At 55.5% G+C, this 14,784-nt stretch overlaps 1 protein-coding gene across 2 annotated transcripts in view; it reads right to left on the reverse strand.

The window, feature by feature from the left end:
• The window catches only part of CACNA1A (calcium voltage-gated channel subunit alpha1 A), a 173,760-nt gene that overhangs the window by 41,772 nt on the left and 117,204 nt on the right, over positions 1 to 14,784 (reverse strand). For both annotated transcript variants that reach the window (XM_054013050.1, XM_054013049.1), the window contains 7 exons: positions 10,770 to 10,869; positions 10,121 to 10,281; positions 8,572 to 8,712; positions 7,737 to 7,938; positions 6,741 to 6,905; positions 6,388 to 6,498; positions 4,762 to 4,845 (listed from right to left, as the gene is read on the reverse strand). In XM_054013050.1, coding sequence (XP_053869025.1) covers positions 4,762 to 4,845; positions 6,388 to 6,498; positions 6,741 to 6,905; positions 7,737 to 7,938; positions 8,572 to 8,712; positions 10,121 to 10,281; positions 10,770 to 10,869 — 964 coding nt within the window. The remainder of the gene's footprint in view (positions 1 to 4,761; positions 4,846 to 6,387; positions 6,499 to 6,740; positions 6,906 to 7,736; positions 7,939 to 8,571; positions 8,713 to 10,120; positions 10,282 to 10,769; positions 10,870 to 14,784) is intronic.

Genomic DNA, 14,784 nt, shown 5'->3' on the forward strand with positions numbered 1-14,784 from the left:
TGGGCACTTCTCTCCAGTGCCCTCCTGCTCGGACATGGGGAGGTCTGCCTGCTCCCTGGCGTGTGTTCCCAGAAGCTATGAGCCATCCCTCCAAGGAGTGAGTGTAACATACGGACTCCGGGGGGGAGCATGCGTCAGCACCCTCTGGGGCGGTGGCGGCAACACCGATTTATCAGCCTCCCAAACCGACTGAGAAATCGAACAGCGAGACTCATGCGGGAGCACGGAACAAAAAGGCCCCCCACCTCTGCAGAGAGAGAGAGAGAGAGAGAGAGAGAGAAACGGGGTGGGGGGAATGGAGAAGGGAGGGGATCGTCCATCGTCCCACCCAGGAAGCTCCTCCAATAGTCTCAGCTCCTTTCCACCCTCCTCTCCGCACCTTTGCCCCCTTCTCCCCTCTCTTGGATCTTATGTCTGAGTGAAACGACAGGGTCCCTCCCCTTCAGCCCTTGCCCCTACGCCGCTTGGTTAATCCCAGAGGACGCAAAGCAGAGTTGTTGACCTGGTTTCAAGCTTCCCCATATGCTCCCCTCTGGTAGGGCTCAGTCCAGGTCCTGCTGGGATGGGGGGCAGGGTCTGTGTTACACATGGCAAAGATGGCAGCCCCTCACAGTAGCCAGGCAGAGGGGCCATGGAGAGAGCACTCCCCTCTTGCCGCTAGCGGGCGCCCTGCCAAGGTGGCAGAGGGGTGCTGTAGGAGTGTGAGGCTTGCCCGGCTGTTGGCAGGGAACCCAAGGGTACTTTAAACTCTGAGGCAAACTCAGCCCTCTAGGGCCCTGGGGAGGGGAGAGTGGTGGGGAACAACAGCAGCAGGGCAGGGGGGGAGGGAGAGCATGTGCTAGCGTTAGGGTGGGGTCTGGAGGCGGGGGAGGGAAACCCCTAGCGAGGGCACACATGGTGTGTGCACGCACGGATCTGCGTGTGAACGTGTGTGAGGTGCGTGTGCAGGCAGCGGCGCATGAGTGGGGATGGGGGGGGAATACGTGTGTGTGTGTGGGGGGTGCACGCCCGGGGGTGGTGTCCACGTGTGACGGATGTGTGTATAGGAGGCCATTTCCATGTGCACACGTGGGGCCCAGGCAGGCATAGGCCCTTCTTTGCTCCTTCCTGGTTTCCGTCTCCCCTGCCCACCCTGCACTGCCTCTCAACCAACAGCGATGGGGGGAGCAAGCCCTGCAGCTATCAGCGGCTCTCTACTGAGACAGCGTTTCCCTCTTGGTTCCTTCTTCCCTCTGGGCTCGTGATCCCAGCCCCCAACCTCAGAGGGTCAGAGCCGGGTCCCCGAGTCCTCAGCTAGCGGTAGACCTGAGCCGATCCCGGGTGCAGACAGAGGGAGAGGTGAGAAGCCTGCTACATAACCTGGGGACCTGCTGTCCCCACTCTGTGCACCCACTGGGATCTCCCCAGGATCCCTCGATCTGGAGATCCACCCGTCCACCTGGGGTCTACCCCTTGGCCCACCCACATCTCTCCGTCTACCTGAGACTCCAGCCAACCCTTTCTCAGGAGAGCATCCCCTGGATCTGCGGGATCTCTCGCCCGCCGACTCAGTGCCACCCCGCAGTTTGTTACACACCATATCACTCGGCCTCCACTAGGCCCTTTGAACAGAAAGACAAGTACAGAGACTTTTTCTTGTTTGCTGCTTTGTTTCAAAGATACGTACATCTGGAGGGAAGAAGAAGGGAGAGAGAAAGGAAGGAAGGAAGGAAGGAAGAGAGAAAAGAGAGCAGGCTAGCCGGCTAGCTGCAGGCAGTTCCCAGCGCAGTAACTCATGCAATGCAGAGATGAGAGAGTGCTCTTAGATAATGCATTTAGGCTTCAGAAAGATATTCAACCAACCAGATTCTAGATGTAGATGTTGAGATGAATAGGAGGAGAGGAGTTGGGGGCAGAGGGAGAAATTTGAGGGGGGTGTTTGGTGTCACAGGTTGATTGGCAACCAGCGTAATATACAGAGATGGAGCGACAGATTGAGGACGGGGTGTTTTGTCATGGGGGTGGCGGTGGGAGGCGGGGGAAGTTCAGAAATATTAGTTGGCATGGATACACAGACCGATTCATAGATGGACACATGGATTTTTCATAGTGCATTTTGATTGGATGACATTTTCAGAGGGCGTCGCCCCAAAATAGCACAATATAAAGAGACAGCATGGAAAGAAGATAAGACAAGAGAGACAGTCATTATAGAGAGCACACAGCATGAGGCAGGAGAGTCCCGACCCACCCGCACAGGGCAGCGCCAGCACCCAGCCCCGCTCCCCTGCCTGCCGAGGGGCCGCTCTGATGCAAGGGAGCAAAGGGCGTGGGTTCTCCCCGGCGCTCGGGACCATGCCCTCCGGCGCAGACCCAAGCATCCAGCCTTCATGGCTTTGCCACCTCAGGCGGAGGTCTTCATCCTCGCGGCTCCTCCCTCCCCCGACCCTGGGAGGTGGGTCAGGAAACTGAGGCACAGAGAGGGGAAGAGATGCCCCCAAGATCAGACAGCAAGTCAGTGGCAAAGTTGGGATGAGAACCCAGGAGTCCTAGTTTCCAGCCCTGTCCTCCCAGGTACTAGGCTCTTCTGCCTTCTCGGGGGCTATCAGCCCTATCCACACAGTTCCAGTGGGCCGAAGGGTCTCCAGGGGCCTGCAGGTTCTTGGTTATTTCTGAAGGAAGGGCCCCTATGCCGTGTTCCCTGTCCCCGCCAGCCCTCCAGAATTTGCACTGCCGCGGAGCTCTCCTGCCAGTTTGGGTCCATTGCGTTTGCATGGTACAGGCCATCGAGGTCAAGAGCAGGTAGAGAAGGCAAAGTCGTGCAAGGGGCCAGCCCCTGACGTAGGCATCACCAGTCGCATGCAATGGCCTGGCAGGGCGAGGAGAGGCCTTCAAAAGGGACTTGTGTGCTGGGCTGGACTGGCAAAGGTCCACCCACTGGCAAACTTCACTCCTTTGCTGCCAGGTCCTGGCCCCTCGTTCTGCCTGCCTCTGGGATCCCATTGGATCTGCCAGCCTCCTCCTATCCCCAGACCAGGAGAATCCAAACCCCACAAGTGCCGGGAAGCAAAGACCCCATTTTGGTAGAGACAAGCACTAGGGCAGGCTAGGTGGCGTCTGAATGTGGGTGGGCAGACAGGTGTGGGAGACGCCAAGGGGCGTGACTTACACTCCTTTTGCACACCCACTGACTAGTGTGTCTTGCCCACTCAGGGGGTTGGAAGGCAGCTCTGGGAAGATAGTAAGACCATTTAGAGTAGCTTCACTGAGATCAGGATCTAGGCCTCTGTCACCAGGGGATCCCGGGAGGGATAGGCCTTGCCTGGGATCAGAGTCGGGACACCCGAGCTCTATCCCCAGTGCTGGGGGTGTGGCCTAGTGCTTACAGCAGGAAGGAAGAGAGGTTTAGGACACCTGGGTTCCCAGCCACTGGGTGGGAGGGAGCGTGTCCTAGTGATTACAGGAGGAGACTGGGAGGGAGGTCTTCTGGGTACTATTCCCAGCTCTGCCACTGGCTCCCTCTGTGACCTTGGGTGACTCACTGCCCTGCGCTGTGCCTCAGTTTCCCCATCTATAAAACGAGGGATAATTATACTGACCCCATCCTGGAGGATTAATTAACACTGGGGGAACGGCTCTCCAGGCGCTAGTTGGTGGCAGAGATGGAGGAGACCTGCTAGATCATTCAGTTTGTCTCCTCAACCCACCCAGGGCTGTTTCCTGCAGTTCTATACCAGTTAGATTGCAGGCATTGTCCCCGCCCATCTCCTGTACCTGGCTGCCACCCGCCCCCTACACCACACAGACTCCCCTCAAGTTTGCCCAAGGTATTTTCTCCATTACGTTCACTCCACAAACACGATGATTCCCAGTCACCCCGGGAGAGGTCCCTTGCCCACTGCCCTGAGTTTGGGCTGGCTGAGTTCTCTCCAGGTGGGATGTGAACTCTGCCATTGGTGGCTACCAAGGTGTGAGGGCCTGAGCAGTAGGCTTTCTGCTGAGGGCGATGGCCCAGTTCAAATCCAACTGTCAGTAACATGTCTAGCGCTGTGTGCGCGCCCATGTGTGTGTGTGTATCTGGGACTGTTCTCCTGCCCCCTGGGGAATGTCCCAGCGCTTCTTTCGGTTTTCTCTGTCTCTAGTTTCCAGGGCCAGGCTCTGTTCTCAGTTTCACCTGTGCAAATTCAGCATCACTCCAATGAACACTGAAAAGTGACTCTGGATTTACACCGGCATACTGACCCCCAGTGGAGTGATTCTGGATTTACACTGGCATAGCTACCCCCAGTAGAGTGACTCCGGATTTACACCGGCATACTGACCCCCAGTGGCGTGACTCCGGATTTACACCGGCATGCCTACCCCCAGTGGAGTGACTCTGGATTTACACCGGCATGCCTACCCCCAGTGGAGTGACTTGGGATATGGCATGTGAGATCAGAACCTGGCCCCTGAATCCATTTCAGGTGGGCAGGAACGCCCAGCTGGGTTTGGTTTTGACTCCATCTGCCTTGGCTTGGTCCCTCAGCACTTGGGGTTGTCCCCAGAAGAAGAATTCTTGGGCCTCCTCATATAGAAACTGCATGGCTCTCTTCTCCCCATGGCGGCTATCTGGGATGACACCGAATACGGCTCCAACCCAGCTGTCTCCCTCGCCCGGCATCTGTCCTTCCTTGGGGCCAGGTGCAATGGGGTAAAAGCCCCTGCAGTGCCCCCCTCTGGCAAGCGTCCCCCTCTGCTTAAGCTAAGGCCATAAGAGAGGAGGCGGTGTTTCGAACTTACCCCAAACTCTGTCACTAAGATGTCTGTGATGCTACCCAGAACTGTGACAAAATCAAAGATATTCCAGGCATCACGGAAATAATTCTATAAAGAAAAACAAAAACAAAGGACGAAAAGGAACAGCAACACAGCAGCAAACATTCAACGACATTCACGACGGAAGCAACAGCAACGAGAACAGAGAGTCACCCCCCGACCTCAGCCCCATCTCCTCCCTGCCCCCAGTGCCCTGACCCCGGGAGGGCGAGGCCCAGGTTACCTTTTCGGTGAGCTCCAATGGATCTGGCAGGCAAGAGGGGAGGGGGTCGAAAGGGTTAATTTAAAGGAGCGGTGGGGGTATTTCTTGGCACCTTGAAATGATCCTGGGGCGGTGGGTGTGAACGGGGCCTGATGGTGTTCTCAGTTACCCGTGGGAATGACGATGGTGCAAAGACTGTGGTGTTACACTGCTGTGTCATTGGTGTAAGGGCCAGACCAAAACTCCACTGAGATCAGTGGGAACCTCTCCACTGATTTCAAGGGGCTCTGGATCAGGACCCACCTACGAGCAGAATCAGGCCCAGGATCTCTGGCCCCCATTATCAATCAGCTAAAGCCAGGGGGACGCCCCCTCCCCCTCCAAAACTTTGGAAAAGTGCCCCCACCCTAGGCCCAATCAGAATGGACAGTTAGATGGACATTTAAAATGAAAGAATAAAACACACAGGACCAGAATATGTTACTGTTGCTGGGATCTTCCCGGCCAAGGGACAGAAGCATGTCCTTGGCTGGATTCCCCGAGCTGGAGAAGAAATCACAGCCCTCTCCCACCCCGCCAGAGCCACCAGTCACCGAGCTGTCCATAGCTCTGTTGAGCAAGCCCCCAATGGAGAAATGAACCCAGCACAGCAAACACAAGGAATTATGAGAAAACAGCCCCGTTAAAATAAGGGAATGGGGCAGGATCAAAAATCAGCCACGTTTTCTGGGGGAGAGTCATTCTCTCTTTTTCCCTTTCTCCATCTATCAGCGTCTGCTCTCCCTGCCAGACCAGCTTGTGCTGCTCCTCCAATCCAGCCTCTTAACCTCCCTGAGCGCCCCTCTCACTCTCGGCTCCTGCCTGAACGGAAGCCCAGATCCCTCTGTGCGAGATGGAGTCAGTTCCTTGCCCCGAGCACCTGCACCAATGGTGGGAGCCTCAAACCCCCAGGGATCTTCAGTGAGCCATGAATGGAGATTGGACTCCTTCATGTCCCTCGGGGAGCAGATGCTAACGGACCTTACTCATGGGACATTTCTCCTGTAGCCCCTCTTTATTTTGCTCCCCATAATCCTCATTATAGTTCCCTGAACCACCCAGAACAACCTCCCCCCTTCCCCGAGCTGGGGTCACCTTACGAAGTGCTTGGAGATGCCTTCAACAATCACCTCTTAGTTGCCAGTTGGCAAGATGTTCTTACACTCCCTCCCAGGACGTGAGGGGGAGGGAAGAGTGTCAAATCCCCACCTGGTAAAGGGGGGAGGGCGGGGCACGGGGTTGGAAGAACAGGTGGGGAATCCCATCCTGCTGAAGGAGCCGGGTTCTGTCTTTTATTTCCATGGTAACACCCCATGCTCCCTAGTGGAATTGACTGTGGAGACACTTACCAGCACCCCAAAGGCCATGATCTTCAGCAGACACTCCAGGGAAAATAATGAAGTGAAGACGTGGTTGAACATCTTTAGCACGTCCTCATAAGCAGTTGAGGCCTTGTCGAACTAAAGGCAAGAGAAGAGAGAGTAAAAATCAGCCCCACGGGAGAGGCCAGGTCCCCAGACCACAGATCGGCCCCATGAGATGGGACAGGTCCCCAGGCCACAGATCGGCCCCCCGGGATTGGGGGGGATGGGGGACATGCCAGCTATGCAGGAGGGGCCCATGACTGCTCTGCCAGGCATGGTACAGCCGGCATCTCATACCCTGGTCAATACTGCCCCAGTCCCGCAAGGGAGTCGCTCACCTTCATCATTAAGACAATGGTGTTGAGGGCGATCATGGCCATGATGGTGTACTCGAAGGGTGGCGACACCACGAACTGCCACATGCGGTACTGAAAGCTCTGCTTGTTCTGAGGCATGTGCCGGGTCAGGGGCTTGGCACTGATGGCAAAGTCGATGCAGGCTCTCTGCGGAGAGGACAGACACAGCCACTAGAGCGGGAGGCGAGGGAGGGGCTCATGGCCACCAGCTTCAGGATGGGGGGGGGGGGGGCGGAGGATACAGGGGCAGCCCAGGCCAAGAGACTCGTAACAGGGCCAGCGTAAATCATCATTTCTCCCATGAAGTGAATGGAGAGTTACACCAGCTGGCGACATGACCCTATGCACTGGTCATCATGGGGACCGCCCCAGCTCTCTGAACTCAAGCCCCCCCGTTCTTCAGGCCACCTGAAAGCTCAGCAGCCCCTGGTTTCCTGTGGCCCCGTAGGGGAGCTCCTTGCAAACCGCTGGCCTTTCTCCGGTGCCCCCATGCCCTGATTCACAGATGCTACGGCCACAAGGGACCCTGCTGTGACCTTCCTGTCCAACCCGGGCTACCCCTGTGCAGCTGCTGCAGTTCTCGCTGGGGATTTGAACCGACACTCTCTAGCACCAGAAGCAGGAGCCAGACCCGTCCCACCAAGCCAACCGAACTGGGAAGCTGAGGCACGGAGAGAGGAAGAGACTTGCCCAGGGTCACCCAGGGAACTGGGAACAGAGCTTGCAGGGGGCACTGGGGGAGCTCTCCCGAGCGGCTCAGTGGTGTAATCTGGCCTTGAGCCCTTCCAGGCAGCACATCAGCACTGGGGGAACAGCCTGAATTCCTTCCTGCATGACGGTCCCAGGCCCTGCAGCAGCGGCTCCAGGGCATGCCACGCTGCTAATGGCGAGATGCATGGCGGCTGGGGCGTGGCCGCTGGGAGTTGCTGTTGGGGAGGCAAGGACAGAGCGGCGTGGACCCCCTGACTCGGGCTGCACCTCGTTCTTCTCCAGGCTGTATTCCTCCATCATCTTATCCCCCTGCTCCTGAAACGTGATGATGATCAAGGCCACGAAAATGTTCACAAAGAAAAACGGGAAGACCACGAAGTAGACGACGTAGAAGATGGACATCTCCATACGATAGCCGGGGCTGGGGCCCTGGTTCTCATACGTGGCGTCCACCGAGTGTTTGAGGACTCTGCAGTGGGGAAGGAAGGAAGGTGGAAAGGGAGAAAGAGGGAAATAAGAAAGGGCGGGAGAGAGACAAATAGCTGCAAGGAGGAGTCAGTTCAGGCCCAATAGAAATTCCCATCCCCAACTAGGTTCATGCTGTGCTAATACCCTGGTCATATGGATGAGGAAAATGCAGCCTAGAGGGTGCAAGGGCAGGATCTTCATCTGGTGTAACTCAGCACGGCTTCCATGAAGCTATGCGTCTACACCAGCTAAGGAGTTGGCCCTACGGTCACACAGAGCTGGGAACAGAACCCAAGAGTCCTGAAGCTCAGTCACGTGCCCGTCTTTCCTTTTCCCCCACGCCTCAGAAAAAGCTTTACAAAGGTGAGGGGCGACCATTCTCCCCATTTTACAGAGGGGGAAACTGAGGCATGGAGGGGGGAGGTGACATGCTCAGGGTCACCCAGCAGGCCAGTGGCAGAGCTGGGAACAGAACCCAGGTCTGTTGAGTCACAGTCTGGTGCTCTAGTCATTACGCCTCACTGCTTCAGGCTGAAACAGCGACATTCAGCTGTGACCTAAGCAAGGCTTCGCCCCAGATCTCAGAGAGGAAAGGGTTAACCCTCGCTGGCCTGTCCCTGGGGCAGCTCCTTACTGTGGCCAGCCTTCCCCCGTGGACACAGTGAAGAGAGTCAGGAGGGCCCACAGCACGTTGTCGTAGTGGAACTCGTATTTCTTCCACTCCCGGCTCTGGGCTTTCACTTCGTTGTCCTTCTCATAGACCAGGTACTCGCCCCTGGGGATGAACAGACACCGTCAGCTGGACAGCCAGGAGGGCTGGGGCACAGCATGGGCTCCGAAGGCCAGCTCCTGACCTCACTGGCTTGGGAGCAGATCCTGAGCGACTCTGGCGTCAGGCTGGCTAGGGGGCTCGATTCTGCTCCTGTTTGTGCTGGCTTCACGTTTGTGTAATGCCAATGCAGCAATTGCTGATTGACACCCCCGTCAGCGAGTAGGGACTCGGAGCCTTTGCCGTGGGCTCAGTTCTCCACCACGCCTGAGCAGAGCTGGGGAGCAGTGGGGTGTGGGAGGGCTGACAGGGACCCGATCTCTGCAGTCTGACCCCCAAACACCTGGCCCAGGGTAACTGAACCTGCAGGAGGCAGCTTTAGCTCAGATCACTGGTACCAGGTCTTAAAAGGTGCAGGGGCCCACGCTCCACGACACCCCCTTCCCTTCCTCCCCTATGTCAACTGGGCCAGAGGGAACTCTGCAGGGACACTCTCCGGCTGTTTTCAGATCACTCTGTACGTCCCATAATCCACCCCACTGACTTTAGGGCCTGATTCTGATCGAATTTTCTCCAGTGTCAATAAGCGTCACTTTACTGAATCCTGGAAACTACCCCAGAGCGAGAGGAGAATCAGGCTGCTAGAGTCAGAACTGCTGACCCATCTGGGGCCTCTCACCCTGATGTAAATCAGAAATAGCCCCACGGATGCCAATGGAGCAATACCAATTCACACCATCAAAGGAACTGGCCCCATTGACTCCACTGCCGCTATGGCCAATTTACACCAGCTGGGGAGTTACCCAGGTGTCACACTGGCATATGTGAAAGAAGCCAGTCATTGTAATTTCTACCCCATTCCTTACACACCTGCTGTGAATCTCCACCTACCCAAGAGCCACAGGGCAAAGAAAGCTGCCAAGAGGGACAGGATAACAGTAAGCAGGTGGGAGTCACTCTAAGGGAGCATAGGAACGCCAGTGCAAACTCATAGAATATCAGGGTTGGAAGGGACTGCAGGAGGTCATCTAGTCCAACCCCCTGCTCAACGCAGGACCAATCCCCAGACAGATTTTTTTCCCCAGATCCCTAATTGGCCCCCTCAAGGCTTGAACTCACAACCACAGGGTTAGCAGGCCAATGCTCAAACCACTGAGCTATCCCTCCCCCCTCAATACTAAGTGAGCAGAGGGTGAGGACCAGGGAATGGGTCAGGCACCACCTCTGCATGGGGTGCCACCTTTGTGTAGCTAGGCTACCCGCCAAGCGATCACAGGAGCTTTGCACCGCGCCCCGGAGGCCAAGCGGGAGAAGCGAGGCCGCCTGCCGAGAAGGTGCTGGGGAAGCGCGAGGAGGCCAGGGACGGGCTGGGCCATGACCAGGTGCTGAGAGACAGAGGAAGGTGGCTCCGTACCTACAGTCCTTCTCAAACTCCTTGGACTCATCCGTGCAGTAGAAGAACTTGCCCTTGAAGAGCTGGACGGCCACCACGGCGAAGATGAACATGAAGAGCATGTAGACGATGAGGATGTTGAGGACGTTTTTGAGAGAGTTCACCACGCAGTCAAAGACAGCCTGGAAAGGACAGGGAGCCCAGTCAGGACTGCAGAGTCCAGACTAAACTTGCTCCACCCTCGAGTCCCACTTGGTCTGGCCCCATCTCCACAGAGCCAGAAAACAGCCCCTTTCCCAAGCATGGTGCTCTCCAGTCAGGTCCACCTGGGCCTTTAGGAACTGGCTGCCTATTTCTGAGGGGTTAAATCCCCAGAGATTAGCCTCACTGAGGTCACAGAGCAAGACCGTGCCAGAGCTGGGGCTAGAATTCAGGAGTCCTGGTTTTCAGGTCCCCTGCTTTACCCCACGAGACCTCCCAGAATCAAGAACAGAACCCAGGAGTTCTGACTCTGCACTAACAACTAGAGGCCACTCCTTCCCATAGCTGGGAACAGACCCCAATCTCCTGTCTCCCTTTTCTGACCCCCCCACCTGATCCCGCAAACCCCTGCCACTCCCCTCAGGCAGCCACAACTCCTTTATGTGCCCTCAACCATCCCTGCACCTACCTTGAGCTTTGGCAATCGCTTGATGGTTTTCAGGGGCCTGAGGACGCGGAGGACACGCAATGATTTGATGGTGTTAATGTCCTTCCCTTTGCTGCTGCCTCTGTAGAGACACGTTGGGTGGGGGTGGGAGAACGGGGAGAGAGAGAGGCGATGAGGCCCAAGCCCCTTGTGCCATTCTAGACACAGGGTTCTTCACTGAGGTCCATTCCCTTGGGCGCGGGGCACCCACCTGTTGGTGGGAGACTCTGGGTTACTGGGTCACTCCCAAGTGACTCATCTACCAGCCTGGGCCATCCCTTCTCTCTCCTCCTCACCTCTTGCACTCATCATCAGCCATTAGGAGGTGCTGTTATCACACACCACTAACCTGGCCCTTTTCTCACTGTACTGGAAAAGGTGGCGCTCAAGAACTTAATTATATATTTTATGTAGTCTGTCTCTCCACCTATGTATCTGCAGTTTCTACCTATCCATGCATCCATGGACCCATCCATCCACTCTACCTACCTATCTATAGTGTCTTTCCATCCATCCACTCTACCTACCTATCTATCTCTGGTGTCTTTCCATCCATCCATCCATCCATCCACTCTACCTATCTATGGTGTCTTCCCATCTGTCCATCCACAGATCCATCCATCCATCCATCCTATCTACCTACCTACCTATGGTCTTTCCATCCATCCATCCATCCATCCATCCACGGATCCATCCATTCATCCACTCTACCTACCTACCTATGGTGTCTTCCCATCCATCCATGGATCCATCCTGTCTACCTACCTACCTATGATGTCCTTCCATCCATCCACTCTACCTACCGACCTATCCATCCATCCATGGATCTGTCCATCCATCCACTCTACCTATCTACCTATGATGTCTTTCCATCCATCCATGGACAGACCCCGTGGTTCTCTCTGGCTGCCTAGCTCCCAGTCTGTGCTGGCTGGCATCACCCTAAGTGCTGGTCCACAGTGAGCAGCCTTGACCACACAAATCCCACAGCTGCAGGGAGTGTAGAGTGATTTACGTTTGCCCAACTGATGGGTGGCATCCAGGACTGAGGATCACCTCCACTCCAGCACCCCACCAGAAAGAAAATCCTGACTCCTACTAGAAAAACCCATGTAGTTCATCCTCACTGGGACGTCGTCATTCAATGCTGAAATGCCGCAGTCTGAACAACCACCTCGTTCTTTGTCTTAGAAGTAATTTCCACAGAGCCAGCAGCACTTACCAAACTGTGATTTGCAGACACCTCCACAAAGAGAGAAGGCAAGGAAGAAGGAACTCCTCCGCTGGGGAGCGGGGAAGGTCCCTTCACCAGGTGTTTGCTCTTCTACGGCATCTTTCATCCAAGGACCTCAAAGCTCTTTACCAAGGTCGGTATCATTAGCCCCATTCAATACATGGGGAAACTGAGGTACTGAGTGGGGAAAGGACTTACCTATGGCTACTTCAGGAATTAGTGGCACAGGCACAAACAGAACTCAGGAGTCCTGGCTTCTGATCCTCTGCTCTAACCACCAGAGCACACTCCCACTTGGAAGTGGAAACCGAACCCAGGAGCCCTGGCTCCCAGCTCCCCGCACTAACCACTAAAGTACATCGTCCCCACTTCTTACAAACAGCTGTGGCAAATGGCGAGCACTGGGAGAACAATGGGGTGGGTCACATCCAGGGAGATGGGGAGTTCAGTCTGGTCTATTCAGTAGTTTTCCCTACTGTGAAATTCCTTTAATCATCTCCCATCACTGCACACACATGATTTTTTTTTTTACCACTAGTGAAAGGGGCTGGGGTGTGGGCCCTGGAGCCTGAACATGTCCTGGCTACAGGTACAAGCCAGGCAGCTTCCCCATGCACACCCTGCCAACTGTGATCCCTGTTGTGGGGAGCAGGGGGTGAAGCCTTCATGGCCTGTTCAATCCTGGCTTTGTTGGCGAGGCTGCCAATGAAAAGGGGCGGGGATCGCTGATTGTGAGGGTGGTGGTTTGGGGCCATAGACATCTGTCCCATGGGGATCAAGGCTGAGACCCAGCAAATTCATTCCTCACAGAGGCCTCATTATCCACATTCTATAGACAGGAAAACTGAGACACAGAGCAGCTATGCCACTTACCTACGGCTACTTTGGGAGTTACCAGCACAGGCGCAAACAGAACCTAGGAGTCCTGTGGCTGGCAGATGGGACCGATGTCTGGTGATAGGAAAAGTCCCCATTTATTAGTAGCTGCACACTAAGAAGCCCTGTGTTCTAACGGCCCATTCCCTAGAAGGGGCAGGACGGGAGCGCCTTCCAGCCCCAGATCTCAGCGCAAACTGCCTGGCACCCTCAGTTCCTCTTCTCCCCAGCGCAGACTGGGCCGTATGGGCAGATCCAGTCCAGAAGGTGCTGGATGTAGGAAAATCCAATAACACGGGGCCTGGTTCCCAGCCTGGGACAGGGGCGACGCGCTGATCCTGGGTGCCTCCAGTATATGGGACGGCGGAGAGCTGGGCCACAATCTCGCCCAGAGCCGGCCCCAGCATGGAGGGGTGGAGTGGAACTGCTTCATGCCGAGCTGATGGGGACTGGTGATTGTTCCCACAGGGCTTCTCACGGTGAGTTGCCTTGCTGCTCATAATTACACTTTATCCATCACTAGCCCCTGTAAGGGACTTTGCAAACATTCATTCACCCTCACACCACCCACTGGGGAGGCGGTCAATCAGCATTATCCCCATTTCAGAGAAGGGGAAAGTGAAGCACAGAGAGAGAAACTGATTTGACCTAGGTCGCACAGCGCATCAGTGGCAGAGCTGGGGATAGAACCCAGGAGTCTTAGCTCCCAGTTCCCCATGTTCTAATCACTAGACCCCACTCCCCTACCAGAACTGGGAACAGAACACAGGCATTCTGCCTCCCAGTTCCCTGCCCGTAGCAATGGGCCCCACTGCCTCTTCTCAGTAGAAGGTCACCAGGTGCGGATTTCAAAGGAACAATGTTACGAAAGGCACCCAAGTGTTGTGTACAAGGAAATCATGTCCTTAGAGGGGACCCACTGTCCCATTTTGGGAGACCCCGTTCCAGCACAGGACCGAGACAGAGGCAACAGGGTGCCTTATGCATGGGGAACAAAGAAATCTGGGTGGGTGTCCAGCAGAAGGGTCAATGACAAGAACCGACCTGAACGCATGATGGACAGATCCTCCCATTCAAAGCAACGCATGATCATGAGCACAGAGAAATAAAGAGAACATAGATAGAATGTGTACGAGAGAGAGAGAGAGAGAGAGAAAGACTTTACCGTGAGCTGCTCCTGTGTCAGGTGGCAGTGAAAGGGGAAAGACAAGGAGAGGTGAGTGACAACCAGAGAGAAAACACACGAGACGCACCCCAACAAAAACCACCAAATGGGCTGTCCCCACACCGGCGCTGCTCTTGGAACCCCCAGCGCCCTGCTCAGGGCTTCACACATGTTCCTCCTCTTTCACCTCCTGGCCAGGAGATGGACTGAGCTGATGGGCTGAGCAAGGTCAGGAGGCCGGTGTCAGGAGAACCTGAAAGCCAGATCAAGGCTTGACAGCTGGATCCAGATTCTGGTACCAAACAGGACATTTTCCAACAGCTGGAGGATTCCCTGCGTGTGGATGAGCTCTAAAATCATGAACAGAGGGACAAATCCTCAGGGTTTACTCCTCCCTTACCCAGCCTTCACTCCTCCCTTACTCTGGGTTTGGCCTGTCCTTACTCGGACAACACTACTAGAGAAGTCAACTAAATTGAGGACAACTGGCCAAACTGTGACTTCATTACTCCAGATTTACTCACTCCTTACTTGGGCAAAACTCCCAGTGAAGTTAAATAAATTGAGGGCGGTGTAAGTTGGCAGAGGTGCATTGACTTCAATACAGCTGTGTTGACGGATACTAGCTTTTGGCCCCCTGGCGCCACAGCCTCTGCTCTCAGTTACATTGGTGTAACCGCTGACTTCAGGGAAGGTACCCTGGATTTCCGCCAGTGTGGAAG

The sequence above is a fragment of the Malaclemys terrapin genome, chromosome 23, assembly GCF_027887155.1.
Source record: "Malaclemys terrapin pileata isolate rMalTer1 chromosome 23, rMalTer1.hap1, whole genome shotgun sequence".
NCBI lineage: Eukaryota > Metazoa > Chordata > Testudines > Emydidae > Malaclemys > Malaclemys terrapin.